The sequence below is a fragment of the Phycomyces blakesleeanus genome (genome assembly GCF_001638985.1).
Source record: "Phycomyces blakesleeanus NRRL 1555(-) unplaced genomic scaffold PHYBLscaffold_20, whole genome shotgun sequence".
Taxonomy (NCBI): Eukaryota; Fungi; Mucoromycota; class Mucoromycetes; order Mucorales; family Phycomycetaceae; genus Phycomyces; species Phycomyces blakesleeanus.
This window is the reverse complement of record NW_017265153.1, coordinates 895,253-909,000: the sequence shown is the minus strand read 5'-3', so window position 1 is coordinate 909,000 and position 13,748 is coordinate 895,253. Positions and strand designations below refer to the sequence as shown.

The 13,748-nt window shown below is 36.7% G+C and overlaps 3 protein-coding genes across 3 annotated transcripts; 1 reads left to right on the top strand and 2 right to left on the bottom strand.

Annotated features, from left to right (window-relative positions):
- Window positions 1–1,634: 1,634 nt before the first annotated feature.
- PHYBLDRAFT_116025 (hypothetical protein) lies at window positions 1,635–3,538 on the top strand (the record flags this gene model as incomplete). Its single annotated transcript, XM_018428494.1, has 4 exons — window positions 1,635–1,781; window positions 1,877–1,990; window positions 2,081–2,533; window positions 3,287–3,538. The coding sequence occupies 4 exons, from the start codon at window positions 1,635–1,637 to the stop codon at window positions 3,536–3,538; spliced, it is 966 nt and encodes a 321-aa protein (XP_018288049.1).
- A 3,125-nt stretch (window positions 3,539–6,663) lies between these two features.
- Window positions 6,664–9,899, bottom strand: PHYBLDRAFT_135579 (hypothetical protein). Its single transcript, XM_018429730.1, has 8 exons — window positions 8,891–9,899; window positions 8,781–8,817; window positions 8,481–8,702; window positions 8,294–8,408; window positions 7,846–7,993; window positions 7,678–7,737; window positions 7,442–7,572; window positions 6,664–7,360 (listed from the first exon to the last, which is right to left on the bottom strand). Exons 1-8 carry the CDS (start codon window positions 9,579–9,581, stop codon window positions 6,776–6,778), a joined length of 1,989 nt encoding a protein of 662 aa, XP_018288048.1. The 5' UTR covers window positions 9,582–9,899; the 3' UTR covers window positions 6,664–6,775.
- A 1,889-nt stretch (window positions 9,900–11,788) lies between these two features.
- On the bottom strand, window positions 11,789–12,907 carry PHYBLDRAFT_60329 (hypothetical protein; the record flags this gene model as incomplete). The annotated part of the gene is made up of 2 exons (XM_018440630.1): window positions 11,789–12,488; window positions 12,573–12,907. The coding sequence occupies 2 exons, from the start codon at window positions 12,905–12,907 to the stop codon at window positions 11,789–11,791; spliced, it is 1,035 nt and encodes a 344-aa protein (XP_018288047.1).
- Between the last annotated feature and the right edge of the window lie 841 nt (window positions 12,908–13,748).

The window sequence follows — 13,748 nt, the reverse complement described above, 5'->3', positions numbered from 1 at the left end:
CATTTGTTGCCATGCTTAAATATTGACACTTTATCTAGTTTAAGAAGAATCTTTTTGCAGAAAAGTAGAAGATTTTTTTACTGAATAGTGCTTTTAAATAATACAAAGAGAACTTTAAAGCAGTTAAAAGTTAAAAATATGAAGATCCCATAAAGCCTTATGGTTTTCTAGCTTTATATATGTGAGTTAGAAACTCAGAAACATATATTATTGGATAAAAGTAAAAATATTATTTTGGCCGCACTACTTAAACAATGAGCCTTTATATTGTCAAAGAAAACTATTTCTGCAGAAAAGTAGCAGATGTCTCATCCTAAAGAGTTTCTAAATAGTAAAACGAACATCTCAGCGGTAGAAGAATTTAGAAAAATTAAGATCCCATAAAGCCTTATGGTTTTCCAATTTTACATATAAAAATTATCGATTATAAAAAAAGTGCACCCTAAAGAAAAAGAAAAAAAAAGAAAGAAAGAAAGTACCAGCATAAAACCTATCGAAAAGGAATATATGTACTGGTCATTATATGAAGCTTATGTCAAATATTATGAATTAAATAGGTAACTCGCTAATCCGCACTCTTAAGGACATTGATAAAATGACTGTGAGGAGAAGTTACAGGCCCCTGTATCTTCTAAAATACTTGTCAGAGCTCAATCTTATCGAAAATTTTTGGGCCACGATCAATAATTCCGTCAAACGAAGCATGTTAAAGGAGGACGAATATTTACGAACTAGAATTACGAAAGTTAGTGAAAAGGCTACTAGGAAAGGCTTGGGTAGTTTTACCCAATATTCTGTCAACAATTTGCAAAGATGATAGAAAACCACTTTAATAATTTATTTTTTTTGTTTGTATGGAGCTGTGACAGGCTCAGATTTATTAAAGTTCTCTGAATGAGTAGGCAAAAGAGAAAATTACAACATTTGTTTTGAGGGTTTATGGGGGTTATTTGATGTTTTTGGCGTTTTAAAACCACTTTAATAAAATCTTTTATCCTAAAATGTGCAATCTGGAATCGCAGAAAAGCGCAATCTGATGCGAACAAAAGCGTAAATTGGTTTTATACTAAATCGTAAAAGGATTTTAATTTCGCGCAAATTGGTGCTGGAGGCATTGTACCGTTATTTTTTTTAAAAAAAATTATAATATTGATATTGTATATATTTCTATTATATAATAAAACCAAAAAATAAATAAAAAATATTGTAAATTGTAATTATAATTATACACATCTATTGAATCTCAATAGAACCCTCCCCTCCCCTCCCCTATCCCTCTCCCTCTCTTTCTCTATATATCTCTTTCTCGTTTTTTCTTCTCTTTTTAGACTTTGTGCTAATCAGCCAAAATTCAAGCTCATTATCTAATTATACTTTTTTTTTACCGTCTCAGTCCGTCATTGCTTCCATTCTCTTTTTGAAACAAAACAACAGCTAAAAGACACAGTTCAAAAAGGACCCCTTGATTCTGTCTTCTCATTTTATTTTATTGTTGTTGTTTATTTATTATATATATATATATATTAAAGAAATAATTAAAATATTTATCCTTAAAGAAAAAAGAAAGAAAGAGGCTAAAAAAACAACAGCAATCATAATAAGAATAAGAAGAATAACAATCTTGCCTGGCTATAATGGCATTCCGATTCAATTGGCCAGAGTTTGATTCAGACTTCTATGATGAGGCACGTTCTCAATTCGAGGCTGCTCTAAACAAGGGTAACAAACCCAAGAATATTGTTGATCACATTGCAGTCAAGGAATTGTACATGGGAACTTTGGTAAACTTTCTCAAGAAGTAGAAAATAATAAACAAAAAGAACAACAACAAAAACTCTTATTCGCTCGGTTAAACATAATTCTCTTTCGACTATAGCCACCCGAGCTTGAAATTCTAGAAATTGGTGAACTCTCGACTGATAAGTTCCGTGGAATCTTTAAATTAACTTACAATGGCGATGCTCACATTGTCTTACAAACCAAAGTTCAGGTAAAGAAGAATTCTTTAAATTTTAAATGTAATAATAAATAAATAAAAATAAAGGTCCACTGATAAAGTGTATATATATATGGTTATTAGGCAAACCCAATGCACACAAAACAATCCGACCTTCCACGACATTCGAGACCGAACATATTGGCTGCCCACCAACCCCTTGTAGTTCCAATGCTACTAAGAATTAGTGACCTCAAACTGCGAGGAATCGTTGTGTTGGTAGTGTCGAAAACAAAAGGCATCACTCTCGTCTTCAAGAACGATCCACTCGAAAGTATCTTAGTTAGCTCTACATTTGATAGTGTAACCAGTGTGAGGAACTTCTTGCAACGTGAGATTGAAAAGCAACTCCGGAACTTATTCCAAGAAGATCTGCCGGTCATGATCCACAATCTCAGTCTACGTCACATTCAAAGCGAACAAGAAAAAGCCAAGAAACAGCAACAGGAGGAACGCCTCAAAATTCAGAAATTGCGAAAACTAGAACGCGATCGACAAAAAAGGGCTAATGGCGGTATCCCCTCACCACCACAATCTGTATTCTCTGACCCTGGACAACCTCATGCATACCCCCACCACCTTTCTCATTCAACAGCCGGAACACCAGCCTACGACACAATGTCTATGCCTGACCTCTTTCCACAGAGGTCAATATCGACCGGCTTACCAGTTCCACTGGGTGCAGCCAGTGCTGGTGACCCATTTGGACTAGAAGGTCAATCGTATGCAGATTGTATGCACCGTGAATTCTCACCTCTTTATCGTCCCCAGCATTCAGCTGGCTACCGAACTCTTAGTGATATTTCAATTTGTGAACCAAATACACTTCACAAGATCCAGAGTAGTAGTAGCCCGATACCAAGCATTGTTGATGGAAGTAGCAGGAACGGCTATTTTGACGGTGTTGAGTCTGTAAATGGATCCAATGGAGCCCATACACCACCGGGAATGAGATCACAATTCTTTGCCAGTGCACCCGTAACAGCCGCCAACCTATCACTATTAAATCGACTGTACAACAGTAGATTTGCCATGGGGATGAATGCAACACATCCACTTTATACCGAGTACGCATCAATACTGCAACTGCAACATCAACAACTGCAACATCAACAACAAATCAACGATAGCCATTATTCAGAAGAACATTCTGACATGGGATCTTCTTATAATGACACACCTTCTTCTGCAAACTCACTTGCAGCACTGGATATTTATGCAGATGATGTAGACGCACCATGGTATGTGACCGAAGGACCCGAACTGCCATCGTCAGCGAGCATAGACCAGCCATTATTCATGTCTCTAGACCAAAATATCGTTGTTGATCCAGTACATAATGGAATGGCAGCCAAACTAGCCCATCTGGCATCCGTCAACCACACAATTTCACCCTTTGCACACACCATAGACCATTTCACATACAGAAGCCTTCCACACACCGTCAAAAAAATCGATTCTAAACCAAAACATAAAAAAGTCCCAAGAAGACGCATTATTCGCATCAACACATCTTCTTCAATGACCAGCTCTACACCCTAAATTCATCTATATCTTATCTGTCTACCTATCTGTTTTTTTGTACATTTTTTTTCTACAATAATAATAATCATAATAGCATCCTTGTCTCTTTACCCTTCATTCTCCCTCTCTCTCATAGTATAATATATATATATATATATTAGATTCTTTATTTTCTTATTTTCATCACACTTACACTTACACACAAAAAAAGTGGATATTCCCTTTTGTAGATAAATGTTTCCCAATTCAATCACCATTATTACAAATCATCGATAGTATTATTATTATTTTTATTAATTGGTACAGTGAGAATGGTAAATTTCATCACTTTGAGAAAATTAGAGCAGGTGTTGTGTTATGGCAAAATGCCATCACAGTATATTCATTACACGCATTGGCTTACTATATTGTCCCCACATTTTGTGTTTATCTATCTCTCTCCAGGAACCTAACTCTCATTCTTTTAATAGTTACAGCCTATCTTTGGGAATTTTAATAATACAATGTTGTCTCATACAAAAAAGAAGAATCAAATATCGTATATTTAGTTAGTAGCCCTGAATTTTGAGTTGACAATAAAGAAACAATGATTAGTCACAAATACACTACATCAATAGCCAATTATGCAGAACAGTATGAATTGTTGTCATTAAAGTTTGACGCAATCTCGCTTGATATTTTATTATTTATTATCCTTACACGTATCGTGCCTTTTGCTTTCTTTTACCAACTGGTAAGTAATCCCCATCCACTCTTTTTTTTAAAGCACAAAGGAAATTCTCTATGAATATTTTGTATTAATTGTTATAATAAGATTGGATCGTTAGGGACCAGATAAAGTTATTCCATCACGGAAAAAGTCACGATTTGTGGTCTGGTGGAATCAAAATGTCGTCTGCCACCAGGAAATGTTGTGCCCCTAAAATTTCCTTGGTTTTAGATTTCAAGATATTGTATTTACCTGCTATATCTTAACAATTTGAAATTAAATACTTTGTGAAACAATTGAAGTTGATTAGCATAGCCTCTTGGCAGTAGATCCTTGACAAAATACAGACAACACATTTACACTAATAGCCACATATCTCCAATGCACTGAAGGCTTTAGTAAGCCATTAAATAGTCTTGGTATAGGAAGCCGCCGAACATCAAAGGCATGACGAAGTTCATGTTCTCCTTGATATTAATTAAAGACGTTCTCAATACATTCGTAAGCCTTTTCGGAGAGCAGATGATAGAGTAAGTATGGTTACCATTTGATTAATGAGAGCTCTTATCGGTTGACATTCTTGGTCTACACGGTTTTTTTATAGCATCTTCAGAGAAACCCGATGGTAATAACAAATTGTTTGGGTATACTGAATCCCCATGGCAAACATATTGGTAGCAATATTTTTTAGCAATATTTTTAATAGTATTGGGATCAATTTGCTATGTATATGAGCGATATAATTTAGAACTAGTCTTATATGAATTGTTAATACATTTTTGTTTACCATGGAAATGCTTTGTAGATGATAGTATAAATACTTCACAAGTCGCGCCTCAAAATTTTCCGCTATATTATTTTGATAGCTTGTAGAAAGCTCAGTGCACACCTCGGCTATACATTGCAAGGCTCCTGCTTCAATCTTTTTTTATATATACAATAACCCTATGACTAGATATAAATATATTCCAGACTGCTAGTATATATGATGGTATGTTTGTACTGCCTGTAACTCTTTTTGCACTCACCATTTGACAGACATAATACCGAGATTGTTGCGTAAGGATGCAGTGAGGGATATTGTTGTTTTGCAGCTGTTGGGAGCGAAATTTAATGTAATAGTTTACAAATATCTTGGAACGGAATACTATCTCCTTGGTATTTCTGCTAGCAAAAATGATTGGTGGCTTTAGGCGGTTTATATACTGCTGATGCACATAGTTGTCAAGAGGCAGCTTTCTAGTAAAAGCCTGATATCCTTGGCCAAGATTGTATTTGAGTATGAATTGTTTGGAAGCAATATAGGCTTCACAACTTGGTGATCTTGCTGATTTATGGCCAATCTTGTGGAATTTCTTGTATATATCGTGTTTGTCTTCATTGCTATAAAAAGCTCAGCTTTTTTGCTTGATGTCCCAAATTTGATATAATAACATTAAATAAAAAACAATGTATAAGGGTGTGGTACTCTTTCAAAGACATGAGTACTCAGCATCATCGGCATTAATTTGTTTATAAAGTTTGCATTTGAAATAGGCCTTTGTGTAGTGGTTAATTGCTTTGCAAACTTTGCATACAGCTGTTCGATAGGCAGACCCAACTCCTTCTAAAGATTATTTAATGAAAAAATTATGCAAAACAGTCAAAAAAATTGTATAAAGCACTACTAATCCAACAGTTGAAAGAAAGCCATAATTGAAAGGAGTGAAAAGGGGGTCCTGAAGTAGAGGGTGCCGAGATGTTTTTCTTTTTTGTAAATCAGTAGAGTGGGTATCATTCAGTGAAGTATATACGTGCACATATTGATGTATTTGGTAAATAGAAAATTCTATACAGAGGCATCTTTGGTATTATTTCGAGCCGATATATTTGGTAAAGCTTTGATCCGCTTAAAGGGATTGAAATGCAAAGTCGTTGGGATTTATTACAAAGCTTTGAAGAGGAGAGAAAGGAGCGATAGTTCCACAGTTGTTTGGATCGGTGATCAACTTGCTCCAAAAATCCGACTTTGGTATATGAGCAGGACTCGAGGTGTATCTAGCATATCATCGTGGTTGTAGTGCTCTTGTTTGTAAGAGAGGTGAGGGGGTGCTCACATACTTTCAAAAGAGGTGGCTAAACCAAACAAAAATCGACATAATAAGTACAGGTTCCCCTTTTAGGGATTTAGATAATTACTGTATTCTTACTATTATTATTAGTCTTATTAATTGTAATATTATTATTGTATAGATAATCAAATATTTCTTCTTCTTCTTTATCAAAAATGAAATATATCAAGGAAGAGATATATGAGAAAGGTGAGGGAGGGAACTATGACAGAGAAAGAAGAGCAGCAACCGTAAAACATAATGAAAGAGGGAAATGAATCAAAAGCAATAACAAAAGCAAAAACCAAAAGCAAAATAATCCTATTCTTTTTTTTTTTTTTTGAAAAGAAAAATGGAGAGAGAGAGAGAGAGAGAGGAAGCAGAATGTACACACGTAAAGCAAGAAATAGGTCTTTCTTTCAATGATTATAAAAAAGAAGAAGAAATAGAAGATAATCATTGGGAAAGAGCCGAGGTAGGTGTGTGACCTTGGCCAAGCATCCACCACCAGATGGCTTCATAGCAAAAGATGAACTGGCGTAGAGTCTGTACCATGCTTAGACGTTGCTCTCTGTAACGTGATATGGTCTCGATCAACAAATCATGAGTGGAGTCGTCTGGATTTGCTCGACTTATCCGTCGAAGGACAGTGTCAATTGCACAGAATGCGCCGGACCGCCCACACCCAGCAGAACAATGGACCACCATGGGTCCAACAGGCTGCTCTTCCTCATCCTCTTTTGCCTGCAGCTCATACAACACCTGCGCATCATCAGCCGCCTTTATGACCTGGAGCGTACCGACCGGGTTGTCTGGAACACCAAAGTCCATCCAGCCTGTATACTGAAGGTGGGTAATGGTCCGACGCTTTTCCGATCCTTGTCGACCGAGTACAAATTGACGAAGTATTACAGCATCATCAGGGTTAGAAGATTTGTCCTTAAATACGAGACTTTTTGTCTCTGACAGCATGGTTACTGTTAATGGACCATATCGTACAGGTTGATTGATATTTGATGGCCAATAACGATGGCATTTAATCTAAAAATTTAATAATATTAAAATAATACATTCAATATATGAGCATACACACACACACACACATAATATATATATACTAACCTTATTCATTTCCTCTTCTTTAGTCAGCATAACCAGGACGCGTGAATTCTGTTCCCAGACAACTTGCCAAAAGTCTGAAAAGGTGGCAGGAAGAGGACCTTGGGTGGAAATGTATCGTCTGTAATCGGTGCCTGCATAGCCCTCATTCTTTGACGACATTGTATCAAGAGATATCTGACTAACTTGGTCTGGTAAGGGCGAATCTTGAGAATTAGAGTCTGCATATTGGATAAAACTGGCATTTATATAATCTGTCGATCCAGATTCAGATGATTGGACCTTGACACGCGTATATTCTGTTTTTTTTATAGATAGTAAGTAAGGAAGGCGTGAAAATTATAAAAATACACACCAATTATAGGTATATATAGGTATTATTATTATTATTATTATCAGTATCTTACCAAAGGGCCAGATATTAGTGTACCGGTTCAACGCTCCCATTTCGATGCCTGCAACGATACTCAAGGGATATTCAGCCGGATTGTTTGTGTGCTTTGAGTGGAAAAGCATGATGTTTTGAAGGCGCCTTTGCTCTGTTCGTTCTAGTCTCTGCAGAATTTACAAGAATACTAATATTAATACAGCAAATCATAATAAAGACAGAAAAATTAGGCGGCTCTATATTCTGCCGTTTCACAAACAAACAAACAGACAAAAAAAAAGGGGGGTGTGTCTATGTGTGTGGGTCTATAATTCAATCTAACTACCAGATACACAATTACACCTCCACAGAAAATAAAATAGAATAAAATAAAATAAAATAAAGAAGAGGAAGGGGAAAGAATGGCGGTAGTATTAAAGAAGAGAACTGTTATCAGATCAGTGTAGACTGAAAGGGGAGGGCCTTACCTCATACATCTCAGCCAGACACTGAGCACCTGCTTTCTGATTGGGTGAATCCTTGATTACAACGGTCCTCAACCAAGAAGGCGGACTGAATGTGTGGGTTGAATGGTCCATGTGACTGCCAGGAATGGACCGCGGTTGGGTTGGACCATGCCATGCCACATTACCTGTCCGGGGGTCGATGTTACACTCGGCCGGTAAACGTACCGGAAATCGTTCGCGGATCGGTCCATGAGATAGTTCCATATTCTGTCGAATGTTTGAGAAGAATGGATTGAAAGCTTGATTTTCAAACTGTGGCATTGGTGCAGTAAAAGGTCCAAGAGATGGTGTAGGTAGTGCGTTTAGATTGAGGTTTGGACGGCGCCGTGAAAGAAGCGCAGGTGTGCCTGGGGCGGCGGTCATGTTTGTCCTGAGTCCAGGCCCTTCAAAAGCAGGTAGGGATCCACCCAAGGCACGCGAGTCTTTTGGGAGAGGAGATGTTGCACACTGATGAGGATATCTGGCAAAGAAACCTTCAAATCCACCTAGAAGAAGAAGCGAGAAAAAAAAAGTTTATAAGGTTTGTTACAAATTATATTTATTATATATATAACTTACCTTTGAGGTAACAGAGATCTCCTTTGTAACCAGCATTTTTGAATTTTTCGGATAAGAATATCGCAGCACTTGCTGGAGGAATGACGTTTGACGATTGATCATAGAATACGATCTTTTCGGCCTTGTTCCACTGGGAAAGACGAGTACGATCTGCACCGGGCACAATCACTTCGCAAACCTTTTCAAGAGTGAAATTTGGCCGCTTGAGAATTGTGTTTGGTGTTGATATGTTCAGGGCTGTGCGTAGTTGGGCGTGGCTAAACTGAACAAAAGACCGGACATCAATTAGTAAAATGCGGTCCGGGCGAGCGGTTATCCAACCCAGAAGTTCGTCTGGTGTGATGGCAACCAGAAGAGAAGAGTTTGTTGTAGGAGGGGTTGTGGGCATGTTGCTCAGGGCCATGGAAGGGGTGGCTCTTCGGCGGCTGGCAAGAGCACCTGCATTGAGAGTGAGTCGAGGGCCAGGTGTTGGGGTTTCTGTGGGACTAAGTACGGTGGGTTGTGCTGCATGACGAGTGTGGATGGCATTAAGGAATTCTTGATGGAGCATTGGGTTGATGGGTGCTGTGAAGTAGGGAGTGTTGGTTGTGGTAGTCTCCTCGGTAGAATGGATCGTTGGCATGTTTAGTGGCGTAAAGTAAGCTTCATTGGCCGGTGCCCTTGGAGTGGGAGACTCAAATGCAATACTCATTATAGATGAAGGAAATTACAAAAAAAAAGTAAAATGTATATATAAATCAAAACAAATAATAATAATATATATATAAATATATATCAGAAAAAAAAACTTGATCCTTTTTTGGTCTGTTTGTTTTTTTTTTCTTTTTTAGCTTATAAAATTAATAAGATTTTTATAGAGAAGAAGAAGAAGTAGAAGAAGTAATAGAAGAAGTATACGAAGCGTGAATGTATAAGCGAGCGAACAAACAAGTGAATAAACGAATAAACGACCGAACGAGTAAACGAGTAAGAATAAGAGTGATAGTGTGTGTGCGTGAGAGAGAGAGAGAGAGAGAAAGAGAGAAAGAGAGAAAAGGGATATATTTATGTGACAGTAACAAAGAAATAAATAATATAATATAAAAAATAGTACAGTACAGTACAGTACAGTATAATGTAATGTAACGTAATATAAATTAATTACATATATGTTATATGTGTGTCTGTATTCTTTGTGCAGTCAAAACTATGTAATTTGGCGTTCAAGAAAAAAAAATGGCGGGCTTTTAAAACGAATGACCAAAGCAGAAAAAATTATTGGCCGAAGTAAAAAAAAAAAAAAAAACAAAACAAAAAAAAATCGCTTCAGCAAGAAACAAATGTCAATAAAAGCTAACTTTGGTTGGCGCAAAAACAAGTGAATGCCCAATTTATATTTATTTATTTTTCGGTGAAAATGCAGTAGATCTGACGAAGATTATATTTCAAGGAAAAAAAAATCTGGCTTTAAATCCCAAAACCCTTAATACACTTTTTTCTAAATCATTTGCTCACTATTCTCTGAAAAAATTGCACAGTGAATCTAACAAGCAATGTCACAGCCAATTAAAATTGATTTTGCGGACATTTGTACTTTAACTTCCGGATCAATCAAAATCATTTTTGTGCTTTCAGAAATGGAAGTCATATTTTTAGAAACCTTATAGGTGTTTTTGGAGTGATTTATTGGTATAAAATTGCGTATTGATATAGACACTAAACACCATATATAGTGATTTCCAATATTCAAAAAATGCAATTTGCCTTTAAAGTACGTAAATTTAACCCCTGCCAAAAATAGGGGTTAAATCCTTTTAAATACATCATATATGGTGATTTCCATAATTCCTATCAACACTGCCTGTAAGAATCATGTTGTTTTTTACTATAGTATCCTATTCTCCAGGCTTTTATATATATATTAAAGCTAGTATTTTTTAAAGAAGCAAACAATATATTATTGTAAACAGAAAATTTTGTCTCAAGCAGTATATTTTGTACTTCATTAACAAGAAATTGGAAAAACAATTGATTTTAATATGCTATATGTTCAAACAAGATCATACCTCTTGAGTGTAGTATTGATTGCAACACCGACTTGAAATTACGTAAATAGCTCCTATATTTGGTAATTTGCGCTATCCTGAATATGGTGATTAGTATCTATATCAATACTCGATTTTGTATCAATAAAGGATTCCGTGAGCACCTCATTTCATTAACACATTCCATAAATTATTAATCTTTATAAATTTTGACATATTTAATATTAAATAAAACATGCATTTCAACACTCAAAGTGGACATTGCAACTTACAAATATTTTCTAGAGTATCAAAGCTATCATACAACAACAACAAAAAAAATCGATTTAATGCCAGTTTTATAAATTAATGATGACATTGCCATCTTAGCACAAACGGCAGAGATTTTATTGGCTTTTGACCAAAAAAAAAACAAATGGCAATTATGTGCCTACTTTCGGCCCAACTCCCGTTTATTCAGCCGTAGTGCTTGTTGAAAGCACTGTGTATTGCTATGTGAAAGCAGACACACTATAATAGGAAAGTTAAAGAAGAGTTATACTATTGGTTTGATGTAATCTAGAAGATATAATAATTATTGAAGATCTGAACTTTGCTGTTTATATTTGAAAATATCAGCTTGATTGGTTTTTATATACTATAAGCGCACACATTGAAATTTAATATATATATATATATATATTTGTGTGGAGACATCATGATTTTTTTAAAGCGACAAAATATTGGGCATTTATTTTATTGAGATTCGCTTGAGATTTTTTTTTGAACGACAAAATAATTGCAATTCCCAAGGTCAAGAAGCTAACTATAATGTTTAATAGAGATATTTCAAGGTGGTTTGATTAGAGGATCCCTTTGATCCTGAAGAATATGTTCACTTGAGGCGACGGAACTGGTCACGGTTGTTCTGCATAAAGTTGTGGACATCCTGGGGCTCGCGACCAATAAGGTTCTTCAAGTCGTTGGTCACAGTATCGGCACGTCCCTCATTGGCCAATTGGAGGACCTCGATCATACATTCAATTGCACCTTCGTTCAAGTATCTGGCCAAGGGGAAGTTGTAAGGCTCATCGGCATTTCCTCTGCGGCGGGCATCTTCAGAAGGACGGTCCTGGAAGTTATTGTCATCGCGGATCTTCTGGAGGTACTTGCGGAACTCATTTTCGTCAACCTTCTCGTATTGAACTTCTTTGTCAAGTTCAAGATCCCTTTGGATGGACTTGGCTACCTCTTCGCCAGTTGAGGTCTTGGAGGCGGTGAAACTCCACACCTGCTGGGTACCAACGGCCTGGTTCTTGCGATGCTTTTCGGTAATGGCATGGATACCATCAATGGCATCCTGGAGATCAATGGCACTCCACTTGCAGTTCTTCTCAATGGGAAGTCTAAGGCGATTGTGGTTCTGGATCATTGGTGCAAGATAGAAGAACAGCTGGGTAAAGATAGTAAGACGAACGATGGTCCACTGTTGTTCACGACCATACTCCTGAACTTTCTGTTCAAGCTGGTGCAATTCTTGCAAGCGACGGAACTTCTCACCGGAACGGGTCTCAGAAACCTTGTCAACATTCACACTATATTTTTTTAAGAATTGTAAGACGGTGATTAATTATAATTATTAGTATAGATTGTGTTTGTATATGTGTATGAATACTTACATAGAGGTCATGATAAGGCATTTAACCTTTTGGTCACGAGCAATCTTCAAGACATTCTCACCCTGAGACTTGAAATCCTTGGAGTGCTCAGGGACATAGAGCACGGCTCTGACATCCTTCAAAACTTCGCGGAGCTTGTTCTCATCACTGTAGTCGACCTCAAAGATCTTGGCACCTTTTTGCTTGAGGTCTTCAAGACCCTCAGAGCTGCGACATAAAAGACGGATTTCGTGTCCCTCACCACCTTGCTGCTGTTCCTGGAGGAAGCGATGAGCTACGGCATAGCCAACAAGAGAATCGACATTGGTAATGGCACAAATGAACTTGGAAGACATGTTTTGATTGGGTTGGATTGGATTGGATTGGATTGAATTGAATTGAGCTGGAGAGCGTTTGCAATGAGTTTTTAATTCGGCTGCTTTGATGGCCTCTATTTATACAAAAATCGAATAGATGTCAAGCCGCCTTTTTCAAGCGCACCGATATTTCTCACTCTTTCTATCCCTCATTGCAAAACGGCTTCACCATGGCTAAGTTCAAAGTGGTTTATCTGTCCAGGTAAATTACTTGTTTATTTGCGTTCTTGATGGATTAGATGTGCTTTTTGATATCGTTTGATTCGAGCAGTGTTTATTTATCGGACGATAAAATGGTTTCAAGCCAATTAGGACTCTTGACGGGTATATATTACTTGCTCTTACAAGACATCATCTTGTTTATCGTGGAAAGATTAGATTCTGGATAACACCGCCATTCGCTACAAGCCAATATGTTAATCATTTGTTTATTTTTTGCATCAGGTATTTTCACATAAACTGCATGTTTATCTTGTTTTGACTCTCAAATTACATGTTATCTTCAAGTCATTACAGATACAATATCCGGGGAAAGGCACCGAGTATAATGCTTGGTTGCTTTGAAAGATCCTTGTATCTCATATTAAAGTGCACGTTTAAGTTAGGCGACTACCAAAAGGTCTTCGTTTTTTTTTGAAGAATACTGCTTTATTATGCAGAAACAATACTTAAACAATAATATATCGATGTGTTTAACACATATATTATGCAAAAAAAAACAAGATGGTATTTTCTTGTTTATTTGTTTATTTGTCCGTTTGAAAACAGGAAAATATCATGATAGTATTGATTAATACGCTGGTTTACAAGAGTTTTCCCT

What these genes read in the sequence shown, in the direction of transcription:
- PHYBLDRAFT_135579 (XM_018429730.1), bottom strand. Translation starts at nt 9,581, where the DNA reads ATGAGTATTGCATTTGAGTCTCCCACTCCAAGGGCACCGGCCAATGAA. An exon ending in TTTGCCAGATATCCTCATCA is followed by an intron (nt 8,703 to 8,780) that starts GTGTGCAACATC and finishes GCCTGGACTCAG; the next exon opens with GACAAACATGACCGCCGCCC. An exon ending in GACAGATTATATAAATGCCA is followed by an intron (nt 7,573 to 7,677) that starts GTTTTATCCAAT and finishes AGGGCTATGCAG; the next exon opens with GCACCGATTACAGACGATAC.